Source organism: Cydia fagiglandana, chromosome 1 (assembly GCF_963556715.1).
Source record: "Cydia fagiglandana chromosome 1, ilCydFagi1.1, whole genome shotgun sequence".
In the NCBI taxonomy this organism is placed as follows: domain Eukaryota; kingdom Metazoa; phylum Arthropoda; class Insecta; order Lepidoptera; family Tortricidae; genus Cydia; species Cydia fagiglandana.
The window spans coordinates 10329865-10355440 of NC_085932.1; the positions used below are offsets into that span (position 1 = coordinate 10329865).

Below are 25576 nucleotides of genomic sequence, written 5' to 3' on the forward strand. Positions count from 1 at the left end.
TAATAAAACACAAATGTTTTCTCTCCTCCCATGGGTGGCAAAAATCCTGCTGGTATGTCGTCTTGTTCATCTCAATTTGGTTGACATTTGACTGACAGATGAGAGATGAAACGACTATCTCATAGACAATTGTAGAACCATTGATGGTAGAATCCTATAGACGTGCTATACTCGTGCGTCCGAGGGATACGCAATGGATACGCACAAGATACGCAATACGCAATACGACACTATGATTGGTCGAATTTATCTGATACCCACCATAATCCATACTAAGTTTACGGTGGGGTTTTAAAAGAAACATGTGAGACTGTGACAAGACGGTCATTTCCACCCGACACAGTAAAGCCCGCTCCACACTCGTGCGCGAATCGCGGCGCGAAGCCGCGAACGCGAGTCTGGAGTCGATTTCGTATATCAGCGAACTAGACTCCACACTCGCGTTCGCGGCTTCGCCCGCGATTCACGCGCATAGTCTGGAGGGCGCTTTACACTCATGCGTAAAATTGTATTTTTTTAAAGGCATATCCAGATTAGTCAATTTTTCGCCAATTTGATTCAATTGCCCAATCGAATCAGGAATTCTGGACGCAAATACCAGTTTGGCTTGCCGAATTCAACCGCCGATAATGACCGATATTATCGATAAAATGAGTTGCGCACGCAAGAACACCAATTTGTGACGCCATTATTTTCGTTCTAGGGCATTTTTTTTTTCAATTTAGAGGGCTCTTATATCACCATAAATATAAAATTGGTGATTAAATTGGAGATAGACGCCAATTTCATTTCTGATCAAATCGGTCTATTTGGTCATCCCGTCTGGATACCGCTTAATGCTTTATACACACTATAACCTCATTTTAGCGCTAATTATCAGCGGCACAGAATAACTAATAGTCTAATAGTACTACCGTTAGCCTCGGAGTAATTAACAATGGAGCCGCCATTAACAGGCGTTCCCCTCTGTCGAAAATAGGCGGCCAATGGTCAACCACATGTCAACCATATGTATGGACTGACGTTTATCTGACATGACGTACCTATACATTTGATGTGCCCCTCCCCCGCAAAAAACGGCAGACTATTTTGTACCGAAAATTTTAGACATGGCGTCTCCGTTGTTAATTACTCCGAGACCGTTAGCGGTTGACTTCGCCGAGCCAAATTGCCGTTTACGTCCGCACGTCCTGATTCAATCGGGCAATTTAATCAGATTAGCGAAAAATTGACTAGTCTGGATAGGTCTTTAAATAAACCGACCAATGGCCGACATCCTTCTACATATATCTTTGTCTATGTACAGAGGGCCTACCGCGAACCACGTTCGACGTGTTGCCTTTCTGTCGCACTTGTAAATTCGTACGTAAGTGTGACAGGGAGACAGGGCGACGAACGCGGTAAGCCCTCGGATACAGCATATGCCAATGCCATATAGTATATTAGTATAGATAGATAGGCATAGAAGCATTGAAATATGGCCGACAGAGATACAGCAGACTGAGTTTTAGTACTTGCAAGTTTTATAATTTAGATATTTAATTAGAATTCCATGTGTTTACTTTTGTCACAACTGCATTAACGTTTATTCCAAGTTTTGTGTCACTGCGAGTAGTAGTTTATCTCCAGGAAACGATGGACAATGTGCCCTAGTAACTGTCATTGCGCTCGCCCATTTCCTTTGTGAACCAAATTGCTCCGTTTTATGTGTCCGCGAAGTTCTTCTGAACCATGACTTACAACTAAAGTGTTAATGTTATTTAAGTGATCTTACTAGTTCTAACAATGTTTGTACAGTGTATTTGATGACCGTTTGGTTATGTTCAGGCGGAAGTAGTGCTAGTAGTGGTAGCCGGAATCTGGTTAGATATCGAGCTTATTGAGTGCGGTTTAGTAGTTTGAGTAATTCGGTGCTTATAATGTAATAATGGTTGAAATAGGCGCCCCTCCGCAGCCACCTGAAGAATGTCTCGAAAACTGTGAATGGTATTGGGGTGACATCACAAGGTAACCTTCCTATAAAAATCATATTAGTATGTTTTTTACTGTCACTAACTTTATGTATATTTTAAGTATACAAATTCATCTTATTATACATAATAATCCTGTCTGTCATATTCTTTGATATGATTACTATTTAGAACCTACTGTGAAGTACTGTTTTCCTTTGAATATCATTGAGAATTTTAGTAAGTTTCTGTATAACACATTTTACTCTAAATATATATTTTATTTTATAATCAAATTATATTCCTGAGTATAGCAGCCAGTAACATAACGTAACGTAACAGTAACATGTTAAGAAAATTAAAATGATGTATACATAAAGTTTTAACTGTGAACCTAAAAGTTGTTATTACAATACAACTACTAAGTTCATACCTAAAATATTATATTTATCTTTATTTTGTTATCCACTCATATGTGTTGTAACAAGTACAATAACAACAGTACAAAAAGGCAATTTTATATAAACTCAAACATAAGTGCACTACTTTACCTACTTTCCGTTGCCATTTATCAATAAATAGGTACATTTTGTTTCTTATGATATTAGTAACTGACAATCATTTTTACAGTTTGAAATTAATTTTCATGGTGTCTAACTGGAATGCTAGTAGAGTCAATCCAAGCTAAGTTGGCAGCAAGTTAGATAGCACAGACTGGAAGTGTTATTTTAAACATCAAACTTCTATGAAATTATGACTTTTACTTAACACTTTCACAGTATGTGCTATAAAAATCGCTGCCAACTTAGCTTGATCGGACTATAGGTATCTTGTAGGTTAAGGTCTTAATTTTTATAGGTTAATACTTGAGATTGGACACATGTTCTAGATACTTATCTGTTTGATTTTTAATACCCACATTTTTGTGTCAGTGCAGATAATTGACAAGTTATATTTCTAGCTTAAATAAATGAAAAATTAAGTTGTTCTATAGGAAACTTAGACTCTTATCTCAACTATTGCATGGCAACAGCCAGTTGTGACCTGCTGATTAGTTAGGGTTAAATAGAAATTGCACAAGATTCCTAAACTAAGTCATTTCTAAGAGCAGCATTATTTGCCATTCTTAACAATTAGAATATATGTATTTACTTAATGGTATGGTAATGTATCGCTGTTCAATAGACTATAATAGCAATGTAATAACAATAGATTCTTTATTGCATCATTTTATTGTTGCCCAATTGTGGGAAGGGTTGCAAATTTAGAAGTCTATCTCCCTTTTATGTTTGTGGGTATGACTTTCTGTCTTTTTCCATAGTGTCAATATCAATATCCATGAGCCAATTTTTTTTATGCTGGTAACTTAGGCTACATTTAAATCAACTACGAAAGCAGTTTTAATAAAAAAGGTTTTTTAATTGGCTTTGTATTGCATTATAAATTTCTTCTCCTGAGTTTTACTTTTCTATCATACCTACATTATTCAATAATGAACTTATATTATTAATTACAGAGATGAGGCAAATGAAAAACTTAGAGATACCCCTGATGGCTCCTTCCTGGTTCGAAATGCATCAAATAAAGGCAGTGGATATACATTGACGGTCCGAAAAGGAGGAACCAACAAATTGATAAAGATTTACTATCAAGATGGGCGCTATGGGTTCTGTGAGCCGTTCCAGTTTGCTTCCGTTGTGGAACTGGTCAGGTTCTACACGCAGTGCTCCCTTGCACACTGCAACCGCAACTTGGACATCACTCTTATGTACCCTTTGTTACGCTCCCAAGAAAATGATGGAGGTGAAAATGACAGTGAAGAAACACTTGAAGCTGAATATAAAAACATACATAAACAATATGTCCTTAAAACAAGGAACTTTGATGAATGCTCTGACAAATACATGAGATTGAGGGAGGAAGTTAAGGCTAAGAAACAAGCTTTAGATGCATTCAACGAGACTGTTAAAGTTTGTGAGGAACATCTCCGATATCAAGATGAAATGCAGTCTAAAGCACAACCGCACGAGAAAACAGATCTTATACAAAATAACAAGCAGTTAATATCAAGAGTGAACAGCTTGAAGCAAGCAAGTTATGATCTGCACAATTTACTTCGGGTTACTGTAAAAGAAAACTTGAAGCTTGAGAGAGAGATAACTCAACTTAAACCACAAATAGTAGATCTCTTCAAGAAAAAAGATCTGCACAAAATGTAAGTTGACTAGAATTTTATTTCTTCCCTGAAGGCCAGAACTTTATTTTCTATATTTGTCAAAGTATCCTTAGACAAATATAGAAATAAAGGACCTCTGCAGCCGCACATGCAGGTGCATGCAGGTGTCCACTCCCCCAGACGAAAGACTAGTGTAATTAAATTTGTCAATATACATGTTTCTCATTAAAACATTGGTGTTTTCAGATGGCTCCAAAGGCGTGGTAAGACTGACGAGTATTTAACAAATTTAGAGGAGGATAACATACATAAGTTAGAAGAGTTATATGCACATCGTGAAATGAAAAGTTGGATGGTAGAAAATTGCACTCGCGAAAATGCAGAGAAAATTCTAGATGGAAAACCTACAGGCACATTTTTAATACGCCCAAACTCTAGAGGGCAACTTGCACTATCCATATGTTGCAACAACATTGTCTACCATTGCATTATATTCAAGACTGAAAGAGGTTATGGCTTTGCAGAACCATATAATGTTTACAAGTAAGTTTATTATAACACTAGTTACAATATTGTATATGAATGATGATAATAATGATAAATTGATAACAGATCAGTTGTGAGATGTAATATTGAAAATTTATGATGTTCTTCCAAATTTCCTTTTTCCTAATCATTAGTCATTTACATTTTATTATTTAAAAAAAATACTTTAATATCAAAATTATTTCGATTAATTCAAACATGCCTTAGTTACGCTTTTTCCTTATACAGTATACATCTTTTAATTAGTCATTAATGTCATTATCCTTGTATGAGGGTCGGCGGTCTGATTCCCAGTTGTTGATAATAGGCATTGAATTTGTGGAATGAAATGCTATGTGGTGATCCAATTCAAAGAAGAATGATGGCTTATATTTAATAATCATTTTATTAACAATACTTGCTGCTCTTATAATACTCGGATACATATGAATTGATACCATTCATCATAATTTTTTTTTTTTATTTCAGGACATTAAATGAGCTTGTTCTACACTACGCCATTAACTCGCTAGATGAACACAACGACCAACTCCGAACCACACTGAAGTATCCCATCAATGCTCATCTAGTTAGCAAGCCGGAGAAGAAACAGTCACATGAAAGTGAACACCTGGAACCCCATCAAAATCAATCAAACCATCAAATGGAGTGCCAGGCTTCACATCAGCAGAGACCCAGGCAGTAGTACCAAATGATACTTTATGTGAGTCTTGCTGAATCTAGTCTTCTATTTAGATAGATGACTGGTATGATCTTTCACTTATGTGATAAAGGTATCATGAGGTTCAAGTCATTCCTGTATGTATGAACAGATGTACTGATCTCATGTTCCCAGAAAGATTTTGTATTTTTAGCCCGGTTGTTTTGTCTTTGAAATGATCAACAACCCGGCTATACTCTTCTATCGGATCTGAATAATGTCTAAAATGCATTGATAAGTATGTGATGGTAATAATAACTATGCATATTATCATGTGATATTTTCCATTGCTTGATACTTCTATTAGAAGAGGTATGTTCAAATTTGAATGGCCCAATCCACAACGAAAGTATAAATTTGTATTGCGTCCAGTTTTTGATGAATTTGATTGGGAAGTGTAAGGGCGCGCGAGGGAACAGACAAAGTATTGTATGAAGTATAATATTTAAGTTGCATGAGTTGCATGCTTTCTGTAAGTAGCTTTAGGGAGAACGTCTGTCGGCCAAATGTACAAACGCGAGTACCAAAAATGTGTCATGTAAATGTTGATGCGTGCAAATCAGTGAACTCTGGAAGTTGAATGTTATTTAATACTTGATTTGTTATTTGTGTTTGCTAATGTGATATTAATTTGTTAAAAGTCATCTTTAGGGTTGGGATTTATAAAGCACATACCTACATCTGCAGGTACTATTTATAAATTTATTGGATTTCTAATGAATTCCTCAGAAATATATACAAGGTACATCCTACCGCGACACCTACTGGTAACAAGACGTAAGTAAGATTTTAGAAGATATTTAATTTTGATGAATATAAAAAAAACTAAACTAATAATTGTTCATGTATGTATTTAACTATTATAACAACTTCTTTGCGGTTGTTACCAGTGAAAACTCCATGAAAAGTGTTGCAAATTAAACTCAAGTTACAACATAAAATAATACATACTTGAAATGTTTCATTCTTTTATGAAAATGGACAAGCAAAAGTATGTTTTAAAATTTTTTTGAATGTGTAAATAAATTGATGGGTGATTCTGATTAATGAACAAGGAAAAATGTAAAGTACCTGGATTTGTCTGAATAAATCTGAATATTCTTGCATAAACTGCAGTGTTGTTTGCATTTTGAGGTAGGATTACGTTTTGAAATCGTGTCCAATACTCGACTTTGAGTCTGCAGCCTTAGTGCTCGTATCGATAACCTCCCATTTATGACTCATGTGATAGTAATTAATAACATTTCGTCATAAAATGCATATGCATTATATGACATAAATATATATAAACCGATTTTTAGAGGGTATTTGTATGTATAAAAGAGAATTATCATTTTATACCTGGATTGTGATCAACATTTTGTAATTTGAACAAAGGAAGAATGTTCTTTTTTTTTCTTCATATTATTGGTTTAAGCTTGTTGCTATAATATTTATAGAAATTTTGTAATTTTTCAACTGTACTTGCATTAACAAAAGTTTTTTTTAAGGAAAATGATGAAATGAATCGTACTACTTCTTTCTTACTATGACGAATTTGGTGATAATGATAATGTTGGCTCATTAATGCTCAGCATACTGACATTTATCAATGTGTGCAACATGTCTTTCAAATATATGTAAGGATTTTATTACTTTATTTTATATGTCCTGGTCAAAACGATTAAATCAATGGTTAATAATTTCACTAAAATAATGTTTACTTCTCTAACAAGCAACTGGCTTGCCACAAATTCTAAGTGGTCGGTGGGCGAGTAGCTTCAGCGTTTTCCTTGGCTCTCTTTAAAAATTGTTACTTACTCACTCTCTAAAAAACCTATAAGAATAGGGGAACTCTGGAGTTTTTGTAGCCGCCTTGCTTAGGCACAATTGTTTCTGATACATATAAACTATTCTTGTCAATTAAACATACATTGGTTATTTGGAAACTTACACCGAATTCGCCATTTATGGTAATTCTAAGGTTGTAATCATAAAGTAGTTTTAGTGTAGGTAGGTTTAACCAATTAATCGACGAAAGTTACGAATTGAAGTATTCTTTAAAAGTTATATTAGTTATTTGGAGTTTCCATGAGTCATTCAAACTTTATATGAGGAGTGTTGTAAAAATGAAGAGGAAATTTTGTATTGCAGTTCTGTAACTATATTGTTTATTCTACCTTCTTTATTTAAGCCAGTAAATACTTGCTATATGGTCATCTATCGATTGTTTAGATTGTTCAGTTGTTCTATTCAGTTGGACTAATTGATGTGGTAATTAAACACTATAAACATTCATATCTGGCTACGAGTGTGTTAAATATATTTGCATATACCATTACATTTTGATACAAGAAAGCACACGAGACATTGTTCTTCTTATAGAAAAGGCCACGTGTCTGGTACAGGTCGCCATCAGATTTATCTCGGAGTGAACGAGGTCGGGCCAAGTGCGCCCATGGATTACGTCCAATGGCGTAGTACTAGAAGTAAGAGCCCTTCCACCGTAACCACACTTTCCCTTTGCTTTCTGGTAAAAGTGCGGACACGGTGGGAGGGGCTCTAACCTTTACGCCTACTTGTAATCGTTGACCAGGCGCCGTTGTCCCACAGCCGCACTTGTCCCGACTGACTTCTTATACACTTATTATCTAGGCGTTATAGCGCGCTGATATATTTTAAACGATTATGGTACAAATATTTTCTTAGAACGAGTAAACACGTGGTTGGATATATATGAACTTGCCGCTTTTTTATTATTTCTGTCATTGCACAAGATATACACGATAATTAATGAAAAATTATAAATGGAAATAAGACCATTAAGTACGAGTAAAGTTCTTAATGCTATATACATTTACAGTATTTATCGAACATTTATTCTGATAATAGCCTGTGTAGTTTTTTACAGATGCCTACTTAGATATTGTGTCCCCGCTCATATAAAACACAAATGCCTGATCTACCATGTAAAAAAAGCTATGTTCACACGTTCACAGTATTAGGTGCAATATTTTTTTATTATACTTTGTGCAATTTATCTACTTTGTATATATATATCGGGATTACTTTAGTATTTATAGTTTTTCTGTGTAATTACTCATAAAGGCCTATTCTCAGTTAATTGGAAGAGCGTCAGGGCCTAGTGAAGATGTGTAAAAGTGTGCTTACAATTCACAAATATATACATGGAAAATTGACAATTGACCTATGTATGCTATGTCGGCCATAAACCATTATTTTCTTTCTCTACTTGACAATGTTATGATGGGGTCAGTCAGTGTCCTTGTTACTTTAAGCGCTCATGGTGGACTAGTGAGTAAAATGTGTACCTACAGACCATAATTAACGCGTTCACTGTCAGTGCGCGCTACGAGTGTAGCCGATTACGTGGTTTATCCGTTTTGTAGCGTAAAGCGCTTACGAACAGAGAACCCGCCTGCTACTCGGTCGCTGGCAGCGAATGTGTTAAAATCATGTCATCAAAAATGTAGGTACAATCAGCACAGAAATATTGGTAGTGACATGAGAGCTTGTTCAAATAATTTTGAGCGCTTTAGGAATATAGTCACTTATTTAATTTCTAGGCACCTAACTCTGTACCTTATCGCAGTTTCATTCATTAAACACCAAATAATATCTAATGATCGACGAGTCATTATCAGTACCGCTACTGCATGCTTTGGAGGAATATTGAGATAAGAGTATTCGTCTGCATGCTGTGACAAGGTACAAAGTGATCCAGAATTCAAATAGTGACGTCGTTACTATATAAGTATAGTATGATTTCTCTGGAAAAAAATGCCTTTTAGGGCTTAATCCTTCTGACTAATGATAAATTAGGTAGCCACCGCGGTGCACAAAAGAAACTAATGCCTCTTGATTAACAGCCTAAGTTTGAGGCTAAAAAATCATGTCGGATAACTCATACTATATCTGCTTCTAACTTGTACATTATACTTGTGCAGTCAAGTGTAAAAATATGGCTGCACTCATACTCAAAAAAATTGTCCCATAGCTTTTATGTCAGCGAATAAAGAACTATGGGACGTATTTTTGAGTAAGTTGTATGTACCCATATTTTTACAGTTGCCTGTACAGTCGCCATCAGATATATCGAAGCGGCCAGGGTGCTCACAAATATCTGACCACGCCTCAATTGTCAAGGCGGCTCGGGAGCTCCGATATGTCTGATGGCGACTGTACATGCTTAACATGCTAGTAACGACGACCGATTCAAATGATTCAGAGAAAGAGGCGTTATACGTTGTTTCACATTAAATTGTGTAATTTAAATTTATTTATCATAGTAAGTTATAAAGTTAATATAATGAGATTTATTCGAGTTATTTTTGTATTCATGTCTTATAATTATGCATAAAGAGTCCAAAAGTAGTTTCAGGATGGATGTAATTACTGTAGATGTTTTTGATCTCAAAGGCGAATTTTAAATTTTAAGATAAGGTACCATTAAAGTTAGTTAGTACCATTCAAACATAACTATTCCTTTCTGTCGCCATTTTATGTAAAATTATAATTGTAGTATGTTTTAATAAGTGTTAATAAACAAACAAATCAGCCTTGGTATAGTTTCATTTGAAATTAAGTAATAAACCGCAATTTCGTGTGCATGGAATGACGATCATTAATAAAAACTATTAAGGTTTACTCGGTAATTCTGAATGTCGAAAACTGTCGGTTAATTCCGAAAAGAGACTTTTATTATGATGGAATTAAGGGTGATTTTCATCTGAATTTCGGAATTATCCGACATTCGGTATTACCCGAATACACCTTATAATATGCTTTTCCCCAGGCCTAAAACTATCAACTAACCATCTCCATACCAAATTATACTAGTAATTCCCTACTACCACTACTAACCCAACCGAATTACGTAGATAGTTTTTGGTATGTTGTCAGGAATGTTGAAACGTGTTTTTAATATTGTCCAAATATTGTCGCTTTGCGTATGTTTTGTCCCTCATGGAGGCACGCGTATAGCTCATCTATTTAATACTAGGTCTATGTTTTTAAAGTATGGAAACTATAGACGGTCAAGCAAATCTTGTCAGTAGAAAAAGGCGCGAAATTCAAATTTTCTATGAGACGATATCCCTTCGCGCCTACATTTTTCAAATTTGCCGCCTTTTTCTACTGACAAGATCTGCTTGACCAACTATATGTTATATTTATATCTATGGCTACACTGGAAGCTTAAATTTGACATTTATAATATAAATATATATTTATCCCCTCAGCTGTGGGAGATGAATATGGCCGCTCCCCCTCATCTGTGGCAGCCTAAGGGGTCTGCTCCACAGACAGGGTTTTTAGATCCACGTGCAAGTGGAAAATTGCGATTTATTCTGTTTTTTACAATGATACAGTCATTCGTTTGTATTTTTTCTGCCCTTTATTTAATTATCTAACTGCTACTTAAAATTACGACCATTAAACTAACATAAAATAACTGTACAGTCGAATTCAAATTATAGGTACCGAAATGTATCTTTCATTTTCTATTGTAATAAAAAAATAAACAGTTTTTAGGCGTATCTGTTCCTCTAATTATGTACATAATGTAATAATACACATCAAAAAAACATAAAATGTCAGGCTTATCAATTAAATACATGAAATATACCATTTGAAAACTTCATTGAAATTATGTCTGCCCTAGAAATGGCGCACGTAAATAAGTTACTAATTACATGCATTGTGGAGTCCTACCACACCCTATGTAATAATTTTATACATAAATAAGAAATTTAAGTTGTAAACTATCTGTGGCCAAAGTAATAGTAATGCAGGTGCAGTAGTTATATGGTAAAAAATGTTTAAAAAATGCTTTTATTTATTCATGCACCATTGATAGCCCACAAAATGTTGAAAAATCACAGTAATCAGCAGCCTTAATCCAAAGAAATTCCGTTTCCCAGGGTATTAATGAAACAATAAACAAAAAACATCTAAAAACTTGATCTGAAAACAAGACAAATATAGACCAAATCACATCTATATGGTTTGATTAATATGGACATACCTAGACCGTAAGAGCAATAAAGGGATATTTAAGAATGTGTGAAGAGTAACACCTAAAATCTTAGTAGCAAACCCCACCACCATCATTATTATTATGATCATCATCATCATCATCATCACTGTCGCCTAGTACCCATATTAAAAGCTTTGCATAATTAATTTATATTAAATTTTTTATACTCGTCAATCTCAGTATAAAGACTTCATGGACCAAACTATTATCTTACAAATTAAATGTCCAGCCCTTGCTCTCACTCATTACAGTTGCGCTGAGCTGTGTTATTATAGCCTATGTGGAAAGAGAATATCGTAGAATTAGTTAGTAAGTGGAATGTCCATGCTATGCAAACGTGCGTTAGTAACATGACAGCGCCGTCTGTGGCGACAGCCTGGCAGGTGCTCGTCCAGTCTGTTGCGACAGCCCGAGAGGTTATGTGCCGACCGTTATTTAGTTTGATAGCTATTATTCACTTTAAATAGATTTTAAACTAATTTCATTGTATTTAATATAATCTATATGAACTACGACGTATTATGATTGTTTTGAGACATAGTAAAACTTATAAAAATAATAAGAAAACGAGTAAGAAAATTTCGGCTATGACTTGGCATGTCATTTCTTCACACCTTTAGCACTTAAATTATTCTAAAAACACACCCAAACATAATATTAACAAAAGTTTACTGACATTTCCTCAGCTTTTTAACGGTTTCACCATAAAAATCCACAATTTTACTATAAAAACACGTAACATCCTACTCGTCACAGTGGCTGTTTTTGACTGACGAAAGTTAACGACTTTTTCAACCGTTGAACATTCAAATGTTCGCTTGCTAGCTGTCTTGCTTCATTCACTCCACGATTAAATATGTCAGAGCGAGTTAAACATATGTTTCACTGATATTTTACCTTAAGTTTAGGCGCAAATTATGCGAACCTGGCAGGTTGAGCCACAGATAAACCGCCAATTTTATGACCGCCTGAAAGGCGCGCTCCCACTAGTCCGGGAGCCGGCTGCATGAAACAAACCTCATCAAAAAATAGAATATACCTACCCTGTAGAGGTACCTGACATTTAGTAGATTCCAACGCACTTGGTCGGCCTAGGCTTAACCTGGCAGATTTTGTACAAATGGCAAAAACGTTGGACAAAAATTCATCAAAAAAAACCTCATCGAAAAATAGGATGAAACTTGTATGGTAGGATACCTGACCTTGAGGACAGTAAAAAAAAAGTGGTCGGCCTCACCTTAGCCTGGCAGTTTTTGCAGTCCGACCAGATTTATTGGGTCACGTGAGAGCTACAATTTACCTCATCGAAAAATAGAATGAAACAAACGGATTATAATAGCTAAAATAAGCCTGTCGACGTATGTCTTGGTCGGCCTCACCTTAACCTGGCAGTTTTTGCAGTCCGACCAGATTTATAAAAAAATCATCAAAAATTTTTTATCGAAAAATCGTATGAAACTTGTATGGTACGATAGCTGCCTTTGAGAACAGTAAAAAAAAAAGTGGTCGGCCAAATCCTGTGTTGGCAGGTTCCTGTGTCCGACCAATTTTGTGGTACCACGTAAGAGCTACAATTTACCTCATCGAAAAATAGAATGAAACAAACGGATTATAATAGCTAAAATAAGCCTGTTGACGTATGTCTTGGTCGGCCTCACCTTAACCTGGCAGTTTTTGCAGTCCGACCAAATTTATAAAAAAAACATCAAAAAATTTTTATCGAAAAATCGTATGAAACTTGTATGGTAAGATAGCTGCCTTTGAGGACAGTAAAAAAAAAGTGGGTGGCCAAATCCTTTGTTGGCAGGTTCCTGTGTCCGACCAATTTTGTGGTACCACGTGAGAGCTACAATTTACCTCAACGAAAAATAGAATGAAACAAACGGATAATAATAGCTAAAATAAGCCTGTTGACGTAGGTCTTGGTCGGCCTCACCTTAACCTGGCAGTTTTTGCAGTCCGACCAAATTTATAAAAAAATCATCAAAATTTTTTTATCGAAAAATCGTGTGAAACTTGTATGGTACGATAGCTGCCTTTGAGGACAGTAATAACAAAAGTGGTTGGCCAAATCCTGTGTTGGCAGGTTCCTGTGTCCGACCAATTTTGTGGTACCACGTGAGAGCTACAATTTACCTCATCGAAAAATAGAATGAAACAAACGGATTATAATACCTAAAATAAACCTGTTGACGTATGGCTTGGTCGGCCTCACCGTAGCCTGGCAGTTTTTGCAGTCCGACCAAATTTGTGATACCACGTGACAGCTAGAATAGGACCACACATGCTGTATTCCATACGCATCATGACTTTGTGTACCTATCTGATGGGCGGGCGTATATGAAACGCCTTCTTGTACGTGCAGGTGATCCAGGTATACACCAAAGCTTAGTTTTCAATCGAACACTTGTAATATAAGAGGAAAAACTGCACGTGATCCTTCCAAAATTTAAATAAATGGTAAAATGTTCCTCCACGATGTTCTCAACGGGCATCTAGACTGCGTTGGATTGCTGTCACAGTTAGGGCTCCGCGCTCCCACGCGCCGAACTCGTCACACCACACTATTCCATATTCCCTGTCATCGTACCAATTATGGCCAAAATTCTATTCTATTAAATTCTGAGTAGAATCGCACGTACCTATAATAAATCGTTCCAAAACATTGACCCTTTCTTCTCCTCCAGACGTGTTTTCAAATCACAAATTGCAAAGCAACTTTCCTGGTAGTCACGCACTATCACACCCACTTACACACATACACCCACCCACCCACACACACACACACACACACACACACACACACACACACACACACACACACACACACGAACACATAAATTCCAATAAATGCATACAAACTAATAGATTCGCTCGTTTATGTAGGTACTGTATTTTTATTTGTTGTTTACGCAAATTTAGAGCTATACCTACTATTTTAGGATTTTTTTTCCAGTTTACAGTTATTATTAATTTTTTCTCTTTTTCCTTGTACCTTAAAGACTTACAAATTAATTTATATTTACGATTCTTGTACAGCACAAGTTACAAGTCTACCCACAGATGATTTTTTATTATGTATAAATTACAGGAAGTTCTGTTATTGGCTATGCTATAAGTTCTCATGTTTTTTTTGTATATTATTTAATGTAAACGCTGTTGAACTTCTCAATAAATATAAATAAATAAAAATACACAAGATAACCTCACATATATTAAGTGATTATCTTATTGTTATTTCTTCGACTCGCAAAGGCGTTATGTGTCCTTCAAACCATTTGATCTTATACATTTCATCTCTTAATGTCCAGCCACAATGTGTTGCATCAAATTTGATGCAAGTGGATTCTGCCGCACACTGCCACATTGAATTTATGAAAGCCGCCCGTAACAAGCCATACGTCAACAGGGTTATTTTAGCTATTATAATCCGTTTGTTTCATTCTATTTTTCGATGTGGTAAATTGTAACTCTCACGTGGTACCACAAAATTGGTCGGAGACAGGAACCTGCCAACACAGGATTTGGCCGACCATTTTTTTTTACTGTCCTCAAAGGCAGCTATCGTACCATACAAGTTTCATACGATTTTTCGATATAAATTTTTTGATGATTTTTTCATAAATTTGGTCGGACTGCAAAAACTGCCAGGTTAAGGTAAGGCCGACCAAGACATACGTCAACAGGCTTATTTTAGCTATTATAATCCGTTTGTTTCATTCTATTTTTCGATGAGGTAAATTGTAGCTCTCACGTGGTACCACAAAATTGGTGGGACAGAGGAACCTGCTAACACAGGATTTGGCCGACCACTTTTCTTTTACTGTCCTCAAAGGCAGCTATCGTACCATACAAGTTTCATACGATTTTTCGATAAAAAAAATTTGATGATTTTTTTATAAATTTGGTCGGACTGCAAAAACTGCCAGGTTAAGGTGAGGCCGACCAAGACATACGTCAACAGGCTTATTTTAGCTATTATAATCCGTTTGTTTCATTCTATTTTTCGATGAGGTAAATTGTAGCTCTTACGTGGTACCACAAAATTGGTCGGACACAGGAACCTGCCAACACAGGATTTGGCCGACCACTTTTTTTTTACTGTCCTCAAAGGCAGCTATCGTACCATACAAGTTTCATACGATTTTTCAATAAAACATTTTGATGATTTTTTCATAAATTTGGTCGGACTGCAAAAACTGCCAGGTTAAGGTGAGGCCGACCAAGACATACGTCAACAGGCTTATTTAAGCTATTATAATCCGTTTGTTTCATTCTATTTTTCGATGAGGTAAATTGTAGCTCTCACGTGGTACCACAAAATTGGTCGGACACAGGAACCTGCCAACACAGGATTTGGCCGACCATTTTTTTTTTACTGTCCTCAAAGGCAGCTATCGTACCATACAAGTTTCATACGATTTTTCGATAAAAAAAAATTGAATTTTTTTTATATATTTGGTCGGACCGCAAAAACTGCCAGGTTAAGGTGAGGCCGACCAAGACATACGTCAACAGGCTTATTTAAGCTATTATAATCCGTTTGTTTCATTCTATTTTTCGATGAGGTAAATTGTAGCTCTCACGTGGTACCACAAAATTGGTCGGACACAGGAACCTGCAAACACAGGATTTGGCCGACCATTTTTTTATTACTGTCCTCAAAGGCAGCTATCGTACCATACAAGTTTCATACGATTTTTCGATAAAAAAATTTTGATGATTTTTTCATAAATTTGGTCGGACTGCAAAAACTGCCAGGTTAAGGTGAGGCCGACCAAGACATTCGTCGACAGGCTTATTTTAGCTATTATAATCCGTTTGTTTCATTCTATTTTTCGATGAGGTAAATTGTAGCTCTCACGTGACCCAATAAATCTGGTCGGACTGCAAAAACTGCCAGGCTAAGGTGAGGCCGACCACTTTTTTTTTACTGTCCTCAAGGTCAGGTATCCTACCATACAAGTTTCATTCTATTTTTCGATGAGGTTTTTTTTGATGAATTTTTGTCCAACGTTTTTGCCATTTGTACAAAATCTGCCAGGTTAAGCCTAGGCCGACCAAGTGCGTTGGAATCTATTAAATGTCAGGTACCTCTACAGGGTAGGTATATTCTATTTTTTGATGAGGTTTGTTTCATGCAGCCGGCTCCCGGACTACACAGTTGAGGGGATAATATTTGTTTTGCTATGTCAAGCCTCCTCCACACTCGTGCGCGAATCGCGGCGCGAAGCCGCGAACGTGAGTGTGGCGTCGATTTTCGCAGACAGCGAAATCGACTCCACACTGACGTTCGCGGCTTCGCCCGCGATTCACGCGCATAGTCTGGAGGGGGCTTCACAATAAGGGTGACAGCGAAATCGACTCCACACAGGCAAGGCCTGTTCACTTCCTAAGAAAGTTATGTCCCCAAATAATTGCGCATGTGTGCGCCTGAAGCTTCTATGTGTGCGTTGGCCTCCGAGAAAAAGTTGCGAGTAGTAAAAATAAAAACATTTTTCTACAGCAACATTGCTCCCAACTCTGATTTAAATTATCACGAATTTTATACATAATTAATCATAAAACGGGACTTAAAATGCTTAAAACTTAATTACACGCGATTAAGTTATATAATGAATATTTGCTTTGTTTGAGCGTTATATGTATTATTATAAGATTTATGAGTAATTTGCCATTCATAGTGGAAATAGTTTAATTTGAAACCTCAAACAGCTCGGCCTAGATCTATGACAAAGATATTTTATCTGTGCTTTTCGCTCTTGCAAAAATGGCCGCTCAAGCTAGTTCGCTTTCCTTTACAATAAAACTGAAAATTAGTTATTGTGTCGATTCACGGTATAAATGTGTGTGAAAAGTAATAATACAATGCGTCTTTTCATAAAATCAAAGTTTTATTGCATAATCATCCACCATAATAAAAAAATATATTTGTCAATGACTCTGTCCAACTGCTGTGGTTAAAGTTCATAACGAACATTTTATTTATTAAATCTTTAAATAATAAATACAACGTAGCGGTACAACCACTTAAGACTGTAAGTCTGTACCTACATAGATTACAGCAATGCACATAGAAAATGTGCTAAATGCGGAGCAATGGCTGTTGAAGCAGCCAGAGTGAAATTTATACAGCTTTAGTGGGTTCAGAAGGAACCGAGTCATAACGCATCTAGAAAGCGTATTAATTAACCGTGAAGAAATGTATGAATACAAGTTAGAAATCTGTGTAAAATGCCGTGTGTAAAGTGTAGTGTATCTGTGTGTAAAGTGTAATAGGTAGGTATGCCTAATGTTATTTGTATAATACTGAAAACTTTGTGAATGCGTTTTATTAATGTCTATTTTTATTAAGTTGTCAGGGTTTAATTTTCAGTGTATATTTCTATATGTAAAACATAATACAATGTTATAAACATAAATATGCCTTTTATTTAAATCAATAGATAATACCACAAACAAGGGGTAATATTTGCATCTTTCATATATTTCGTGATATGAAGATAACAAATATGTTTATCAACATAATTACTATATACCTATAATACCAATACCCGCCAGGCTAAACCGGTTGTTAACTTTAGTTCCATTGGTACACATCGAGGGCGCCAGTAGTATAAACGTATAAACGGTTGGGGACATTTTTTTGTATGGAGTTACCGTTCTTCTCCTAGTGAGTATTATATTCTTTGCTCCACACTCGCGTTCGCGGCTTCGCCCGCGATTCACGCGCATAGTCTGGAGGGGGCTTAAGATGGTCAAGCAAATCTTGTCAGTAGAAAAAGGCGCGAAATTCAAATTTTCTATGAGACGATATCCCTTCGTACCTACAAATTTCAAATTTGCCGCCTTTTCCTACTGACAAGATCTGCTTGACCAAGTTATATATACTCTTTTGCGCCAAAACATGTATAAGTTACTCTATGGTTTACTAAACAACATAGTGCTGTGAGTGCTGCACTTTGGCGGCAGAACAACTTTGTCTCAGCAGCTTTTTTTTTGCCTCTGTCGCACTTAAAGTCAAGTGCGACAGAGACAAAGTTGCTCGTGCGCGCCTACTCTAATAACCCGACCAAATTACGTAGTACGTTATATTTGGTATGTTGTCAGGAATCTTGAAAAGAGTTTTAATTTTGCCGCATTGCGTATGTTCTGTCCAAAATCAATGGAAAATTAGAAGATACTAGAGGCGAGCAGTGTTGCCAACTTGGCATAAATGATGCCAGATCTGGCATATTTTCACTCGCTTTGGCACCAAAATTTTCTATTTAGCATCTGGCATATTTTTAGCATAATTTAGTCGTAAGCCAAGTTTGCACCAACTTGGCAGCAAGAATATGCGCCATCGCCTTATGTAGTTCATATTTTCATATGAATTTTGACTTTTGTGGACGGATGGACGTCGACCAAAGAATATAATACTCACTAGGAGAAGAACGATAACTCCATACAAAAAAATGTCCCCAAACGTTTACACGTTTATACTAGTAGCGCCTTCGTTGTGTACCAAACACTAAAGTTGACAACCGGTTTAGCCTTGCGGGTATTGGTATTATAGGTAGGTATATAGTAATTCTGTAGATAAACATATTTGTTATATTCATATCACGAAATATATGAAAGATGCAAATAAACCCTTGTTTGTGGTATTATCAATTGATTTAAATAAAAGGCATGTTTGTGTTTATAACATTATATATATTATTTATTTATATATATACACTGAAAACTGGCAACTGGCAACTTAATAAAAAAATAGACATTAATAAAGCGCATTCACAAAGTTTTCAGTACCTTTTATACAAATAACATTAGGCATGCCTACCTATTACACTTTACACACAGATACACTACACTTTACACACGGCATTTTACACAGATTTCCAACTTGTATTCATACATTTCTTCACGGTTAATTAATACGCTTTCCAGATGCGTTATGACTCGGTTCCTTCTGAACCCACTAAAGTTGTAAATTTCACTCTGGCTACTTCAACAGCCGTTGCTCCGCATTTAGCACATTTTCTATGTGCATTGCTACATAATCCATGTAGGTACAGACTTACAGTCTTAAGTGGTACGTAGCGGTACACGTTGTATGTATTATTTAAAGATTTAATAAATAAAATTTTCGTTATGAACTTTAACCACAGCAGTTGGACAGTCATTGACAAATATATTTTTTATTATGGTGGGTAGACGTACCTACCCTCCATATATTTTATGAACATTGATAAAGACAGTTGGAAGCAAATATTCATTATAAAACTTAATCGCATGTAATTAAGTTTTAAGCGTTTTAAGTCCCGTTTTATGATTAATATTGTATAATATTCGTGATAATTTAAATCAGAGTTGGGAGCAATGTTGCTGTAGAATAATGATTTTATTTTTATTACTCGCAACTTTTTCCCGTAGGCCAACGCACACATAGAAGCTTAAGGCGCACACATGCGCAATTATTTGGGGACATAACTTTCTTAGGAAGTGAACAGGCCTTGACGTCGACGGTCTATATAAAGTTGGTCAAGCAGATCTTGTCAGTAGAAAAAGGCGGCAAATTTTAAAAAATGTATGTGTTTTAAGTGTCTAATTTCAAGTGACACTGTGGCGAACCTTTTTCGGTTGCTTACCTCCGCCCTCCGCCTACGAAGCAGAGCGGCTACCGCGAAAATAGAAATTCGCAAATTGCGGGGATCTTTCTCTTTTACTCCAATGAAAGCGTAATTAGAGTGACAGAGAAAAATCCCCGCAATTTGCGAACTTCGATTTTCGCGGTTATAGCCCAGGCCGCTAAGTCAACGATACATATAACAATAGAATTATGTTAGTTATTATATAACAATAAAATTAGGTGTCACTTGAATTGTCGAATGTTGATTCTCGTAATGTCAGAATAAATATTACTACGCTTTAATTTTACGTGATTAATTATTTATATTAATCCTAAAATAAGAGTCCCACAACACTTTAGCATTTTTTTTGGCATATTTCAAAAATATTTGGCATAATCCAGACATTAGCATTTTTTCAAAATCCGAGCTGGCAACACTGGAGGCGAGACAAAAATCCGCCATTTTGATTTCAACGCTTGGGCTCGTTCGTCGCGTGTCGCTCCCGGCCGCCATTACTGACGCCGGCCATTAGTGACAAACCTGTTAAACGTTATTTGATGGGATTTAACTTAGTTGTGGTTTAATTTAACGTGACTGTTGTACCAGAGATACTAAATATAAATGTGATTAGTTCAACACGCAAATTTTAAAAGCTTGGTACGTATTTTTATTTTAAGCATGTATCTATGTAGATAATTGTGTTGTAGGTTACTTTGCTGCGTATATTAACATGCATTGTTTTATTTCAGATCATGTCACGTTACGGTGACTGTAAAGTGTACGTGGGCGATTTGGGTAATAACGCCAGTAAGCCTGAACTTGAGGATGCATTTTCGTACTATGGCCCGTTAAGAAATGTTTGGGTGGCAAGAAATCCGCCAGGGTTTGCCTTTGTTGAATTTGAGGATCCCCGAGACGCTGAAGATGCGGTAATTATCTTTTAACTCTATCAAATCTCCAAACTTGGCACAATACTTGAAAAAATACTTAAAATGTTATTGTTTGTGTGTACTTATACAGGCTAATTAAATGTTTTCAGATCCGTGGTTTAGACGGCCGTACAATATGTGGACGTCGAGCTCGCGTCGAGATGTCCAACGGCAGCCGTGGATTCGGAGGCCGGGGGCCGCCGCCCAGATCCCGCCTGCCGCCTCGGCCCTACGACGACCGCTGCTACGACTGCGGAGACCGCGGACACTACGCCCGCGACTGCACACGCCGCCGTCGCCGCAGGTGATTATTATTTTAATCATTTTATGTATTAACTTTATGGTTTGTGGGACAACAAATGCAGCTTTGAAAAAGATATTTTCAGCGGCTGATAACAAAGAAAATTATAAAATCAGCAGAGTTTAGTTGAACACAATCTTGTTTCATAGTGACGGGTATGCTGTATGAATGGTGCACTTAAACAAAATAATTTACACTACTTACTGGGTAAAACAAAGACAAATGACGAGCTTTGATATAAATATGTAGTTACTGCATTTGTAGATAATGAATTGAATTGGACACTCATTCATAAAACAAAGTAATTAAATATTTTCTTAAACCAAGTTTCTATATAAGCTAACAAGTCCATACAGGTTAACAAACACATGGAGGCAGTGACCAGTAAATTATTATTATCCTAACCGCTGCAGACTGATACACATATAAGACATACAAAATTGAGTTAATTTCACCGCAGTCTGATATATAAGACACAACTACTTGTCACATACTGTGGTCGACACAAGCATGCTCAATGAAAAATGATATGGCGGTTAATATCTGAATTTATTTTCAATTTTGTGAACTTTTGAATAAACTGGATAAAGTGAACAAATTTGGGGTTTCATTACAAGTAAAAAATTCACATGTGGCGAGTCAATATTTCTTCCTTTCAACATGCTCTACATGTTTTGATAGTCATCAAAGCATAAGGAATGTGCTGTGGCAAATGTGTGAAGTTAATTTGTTATGTAATGATTGTTTTCTTCTGTGGAAAATTTGGTTGAAAGAAGTCATGATATGTGCACTGTAGGCTGGGGGGATTTCCATGCATTTAAAATTCAAAACAATGTATAGATTCCCAATGTTTCAAGACTCACATAAACCAATGATAACTATGTTATAGGTTATCATTGGCCTGTGCGCCGAGACCGAACTCTTCAGAGTCTGCACTTCTTATTATCTGCGCTACGTAGATTTCACTTCGCGGCGTGTACTCCGATGAGTCGCCCGCATCGGTAACCCCTCTGCAAACTACGTAGCTACAGGCTACGTGCGCACGTCAATTGTCGACAACTACATTGAGTGTAACGTTTTCTACGCGTCGCGACGCACGTCTAATGTAATCACTGCGCGCACTCAGTGAGTTACACATTATTCACAGTATTTGAGTTCAAAGCAGACTTCCTATTCTATAAGTAATAATTATTTCTTTTTAGGACAAGGCAGGTATAGTAGGGACAGTTTTTATCTCATTAGGACACAGATTTGGTGGATTTGCTGCAGAAGATGTTACAAGAAGTAATCAAGAATGATCCAGGAACTACATGAAGAAATTAAACCTGTGTTATTATATCTTCACTAGAAACTTGTATTATAACTTATGAGCCTGCCTAACTAAAATTTTAAAATTCGCATTTGTTAGCCAGACTTATAAGATAGTTGTACAAAAAATAAACTGTCTACTTTCAGTAGTACTTTCTCAACTTATTCTCAGCTAGTTTTTAGAAATTACGTTCTTGTGTAATGGGCAAAATATGTCATATCTAGGGTTTGCATGACAGATCTGAAATGTATGAGAAAATCTGCAGGTCCAGATCTGGATAGCTAGGTACATATGTTTCAGATCCGGATTGCAAACCCTAGTCATATCACTATTTTGTAAATACCTCTTAAATTCTTCTGCCGCTATGTAAATTTATAATCTCGTATGATACAATTAAGTTATTCAGAATTGAGGTTTTTACAGAGTGGTGTGGTGATAATAAGCATTAGGGATTGTCAGTAAGAATGAACGTTATTTTGTATGTGTTTGCAGCCGCTCTCGGTCCCGCCGCCGCAGCCGCTCCCGCTCGCCGCGCTCCGGCTCGCGCTCGCGCAGCCGCTCCCGCTCGCGCTCGCGCTCCAAGGGACGCTCCATGTCGCGCTCGAGGTCTAGGTCACCATCCAAGGAATCCAAGAAGTCCAACTAAAAAACTTTTGACCACCTGAACAACTAGCTTTACTATTACCCATACGATTTCTTTTGTGTGTTAAGTGATACAGTTTTTGGATTCTTTGCTGAGGAAGACATTCCTTATTTATGTAAGGTATTAATTTTGCGATCAATAAAGTGACTTGCGAATTATATTTGTTTTCTTTTTAATCTTACATGTTACATACAGAAATGTTTTGATATGATATGCTCATGATTTTAATTTAATCCTAGACGGAATTCTATTATACAAAACCATAGGGCGCATTGCCACTGGTGAATTTCCAATATGATAGTATAATGCTCTAAGCCCCCATTCGCACCACAGCTTTTTCAACGCGCTTTAAAAAAGCGCTTGAATATGCCCGCACTCCATCTTCGATTTAATGACTAAGACTTAAAGTCGAAAATCCAACAACGCTTGATAAAAAGCGCCACCGCTGTCGTGTGAATACATACATGGTTATCCATTTTCACCACACCAGCCAGGAAGGGCTTACTTTGCACTTCAAAAGCTGATAGCAAAGTTGCATTTTATTCACATGTGAGGCAAAGTAATCAAATGCAAATTTTGAGTTGTTTTCTTATGTTTGCTGGTAGAATTTACTTTTAAATGATGATTTTGGATGTTAAATATTTAATAACATTCATTTGGATTTGGTTTGAGATTGTTTGATATTTTACATTTGATATTTGCTTCGGGTTGGTGTGGTGAAAATTTTTGTGTTTCGGGGGCAAATTTTGTTTAACCCTCGTGCTTTGAAACCCTCGCAACGCTCAAAATTCCATTTTTCGAACCACTCTCTACGCTCGTGGTTCAATTTTGGAATCTTTCGCTTGCTCGGGTATCAATATTAGCACGAGCGGTTAAACAACAACTTTGCCCCCTTGTAAAACAAATAACTATTTCACCACACTAGCTCGGAAAGGCTTACTTTGCACTTCAAAAACTAATAGCAAAAAAAACAAACAAATAACTATTGTGTCATTCAAACCCTTTTTAACGCGCGTTGAAAAAGCTGCCGTGCGAACGGGGGCTAAAAACTAGAGAAAGGGGCAAGCTATGATGGCGCCATCTACGCAAACCTTTGACATTTTCCATCCCATTTACAACCCCATTGAATAACATATTTCTAAAATTGTACTAAACTTCAAAACATAATTCAAGACCAAAAAACCGGCCAAGTGCGAGTCGGACTCGCGTTCCAAGGGTTCCGTATATTACACAATTTTTAACAATCAGTGCCGGTTTAACCTCTAGCCGCCCAGAGACCTATAAAAAGGTCTCCTGTTCCATTCTAATTTGAACTTTGTGTTGACAAAATAAAATTTCATTTTGCTTGGCAAGGTTTGACGTATGGGCGGCTAGAGGTTAAGATATATTGATGGCCTAAGCATTTCTAGGTGCCCCCTTTCCCTAGGGTCATCAAGATTACATTGATTTTTTTTGGTAAATTGAGAGAAGTTCATTGCCGCATTACAGCTGAGAATGGAAATCAGTCACATTTTATCACGAAAATTGACAATGCCGCAGCAGTAATGTTGCAACAGAGTACCTAATGCTGTTGCAGTCGCCACCCGAATGTCACCTTTATCATAGCTTAGAAAGTAATAAAAACGCGAGCGAAGCGAGCGCGGAAATTTTTCGATATAAAAACGCAATATGATAGACAGTTGTACATTTTTACTTTTAGTATGGAAATCAGTCACATCATTTTATCAAGGAAGTTGACAGTACTGCAGCAGTAACGTTGCAACAGAGTACCTAATGTTGCTGCAGTCGCCACCCGAATGTCACCTTTATCATACCTTATTATAAAGTTATTGAAAACGCCAGCGCGAAAATTTTTCGATATAAAAACGCAATTTTACTTTTAGTCCCAACCAGGCGCGAAACCAGGATATCATACAGAGAAGGGATGGGACAGTTTTCTATCAGCCTAGCTTCGCATAGGGCTCGATATTTGAGGGTCTCAGCGAGGTTGTTTTCATGCATAAAATATGCAAGAAAGCAGAGCTTAGAATTGAATTGGCGAAGTGTGAGAAAGGCAGTAAGCCCAGCTGCGAAAGAGGAAAGCTTGGATTTGGATCCATGCCCAAGTGTAATTAAGGCGGAAGATCAACTTTGCCGTAAGGCAGAAGGCCTCGCATAAGACCTAACGCCGAACCGCAAAAGAGTGGGTTGAAATCGAATCTATGCATGTAATCACGAGTCTTCTACTGCTACCGATTGTTTTCCAAAGAATTACGCGCCATTATTTTTGCAAATAATGTGCCCCCCCTGAACGTGGTGCCCTAAGCACGTGCTTGTTTTGCTTATTGGTTACAAAGTCTTTATTAATTCAACCATTAAAGTCGACTAGTAC

General features: G+C 36.7%; 3 protein-coding genes across 4 annotated transcripts in view; all 3 read left to right on the forward strand.

The window, feature by feature from the left end:
- LOC134663736 (protein retinal degeneration B) overlaps positions 1–25576 on the forward strand; it is a 427614-nt gene that overhangs the window by 33398 nt on the left and 368640 nt on the right. The window lies entirely within an intron of this gene.
- On the forward strand, positions 1460–9928 carry LOC134663650 (phosphatidylinositol 3-kinase regulatory subunit gamma). The gene is made up of 4 exons (XM_063520086.1): positions 1460–2007; positions 3466–4164; positions 4372–4668; positions 5140–9928. Exons 1-4 carry the CDS (start codon positions 1928–1930, stop codon positions 5354–5356), a joined length of 1293 nt encoding a protein of 430 aa, XP_063376156.1. The 5' UTR covers positions 1460–1927; the 3' UTR covers positions 5357–9928.
- Positions 20496–23360, forward strand: LOC134663644 (serine/arginine-rich splicing factor 7-like). Of its 2 annotated transcripts, XR_010098158.1 has the most exons (5): positions 20496–20680; positions 20773–20952; positions 21063–21256; positions 22143–22378; positions 23055–23197. XR_010098158.1 is itself a non-coding variant. In XM_063520068.1 (4 exons), the coding sequence occupies exons 2-4, from the start codon at positions 20776–20778 to the stop codon at positions 23206–23208; spliced, it is 525 nt and encodes a 174-aa protein (XP_063376138.1). In that variant the 5' UTR covers positions 20496–20680; positions 20773–20775; the 3' UTR covers positions 23209–23360. The 2 variants fall into 2 exon arrangements, 1 of the variants encoding a protein (XP_063376138.1); XM_063520068.1 differs by lacking the exon at positions 22143–22378 and having other exon boundaries at positions 23055–23360.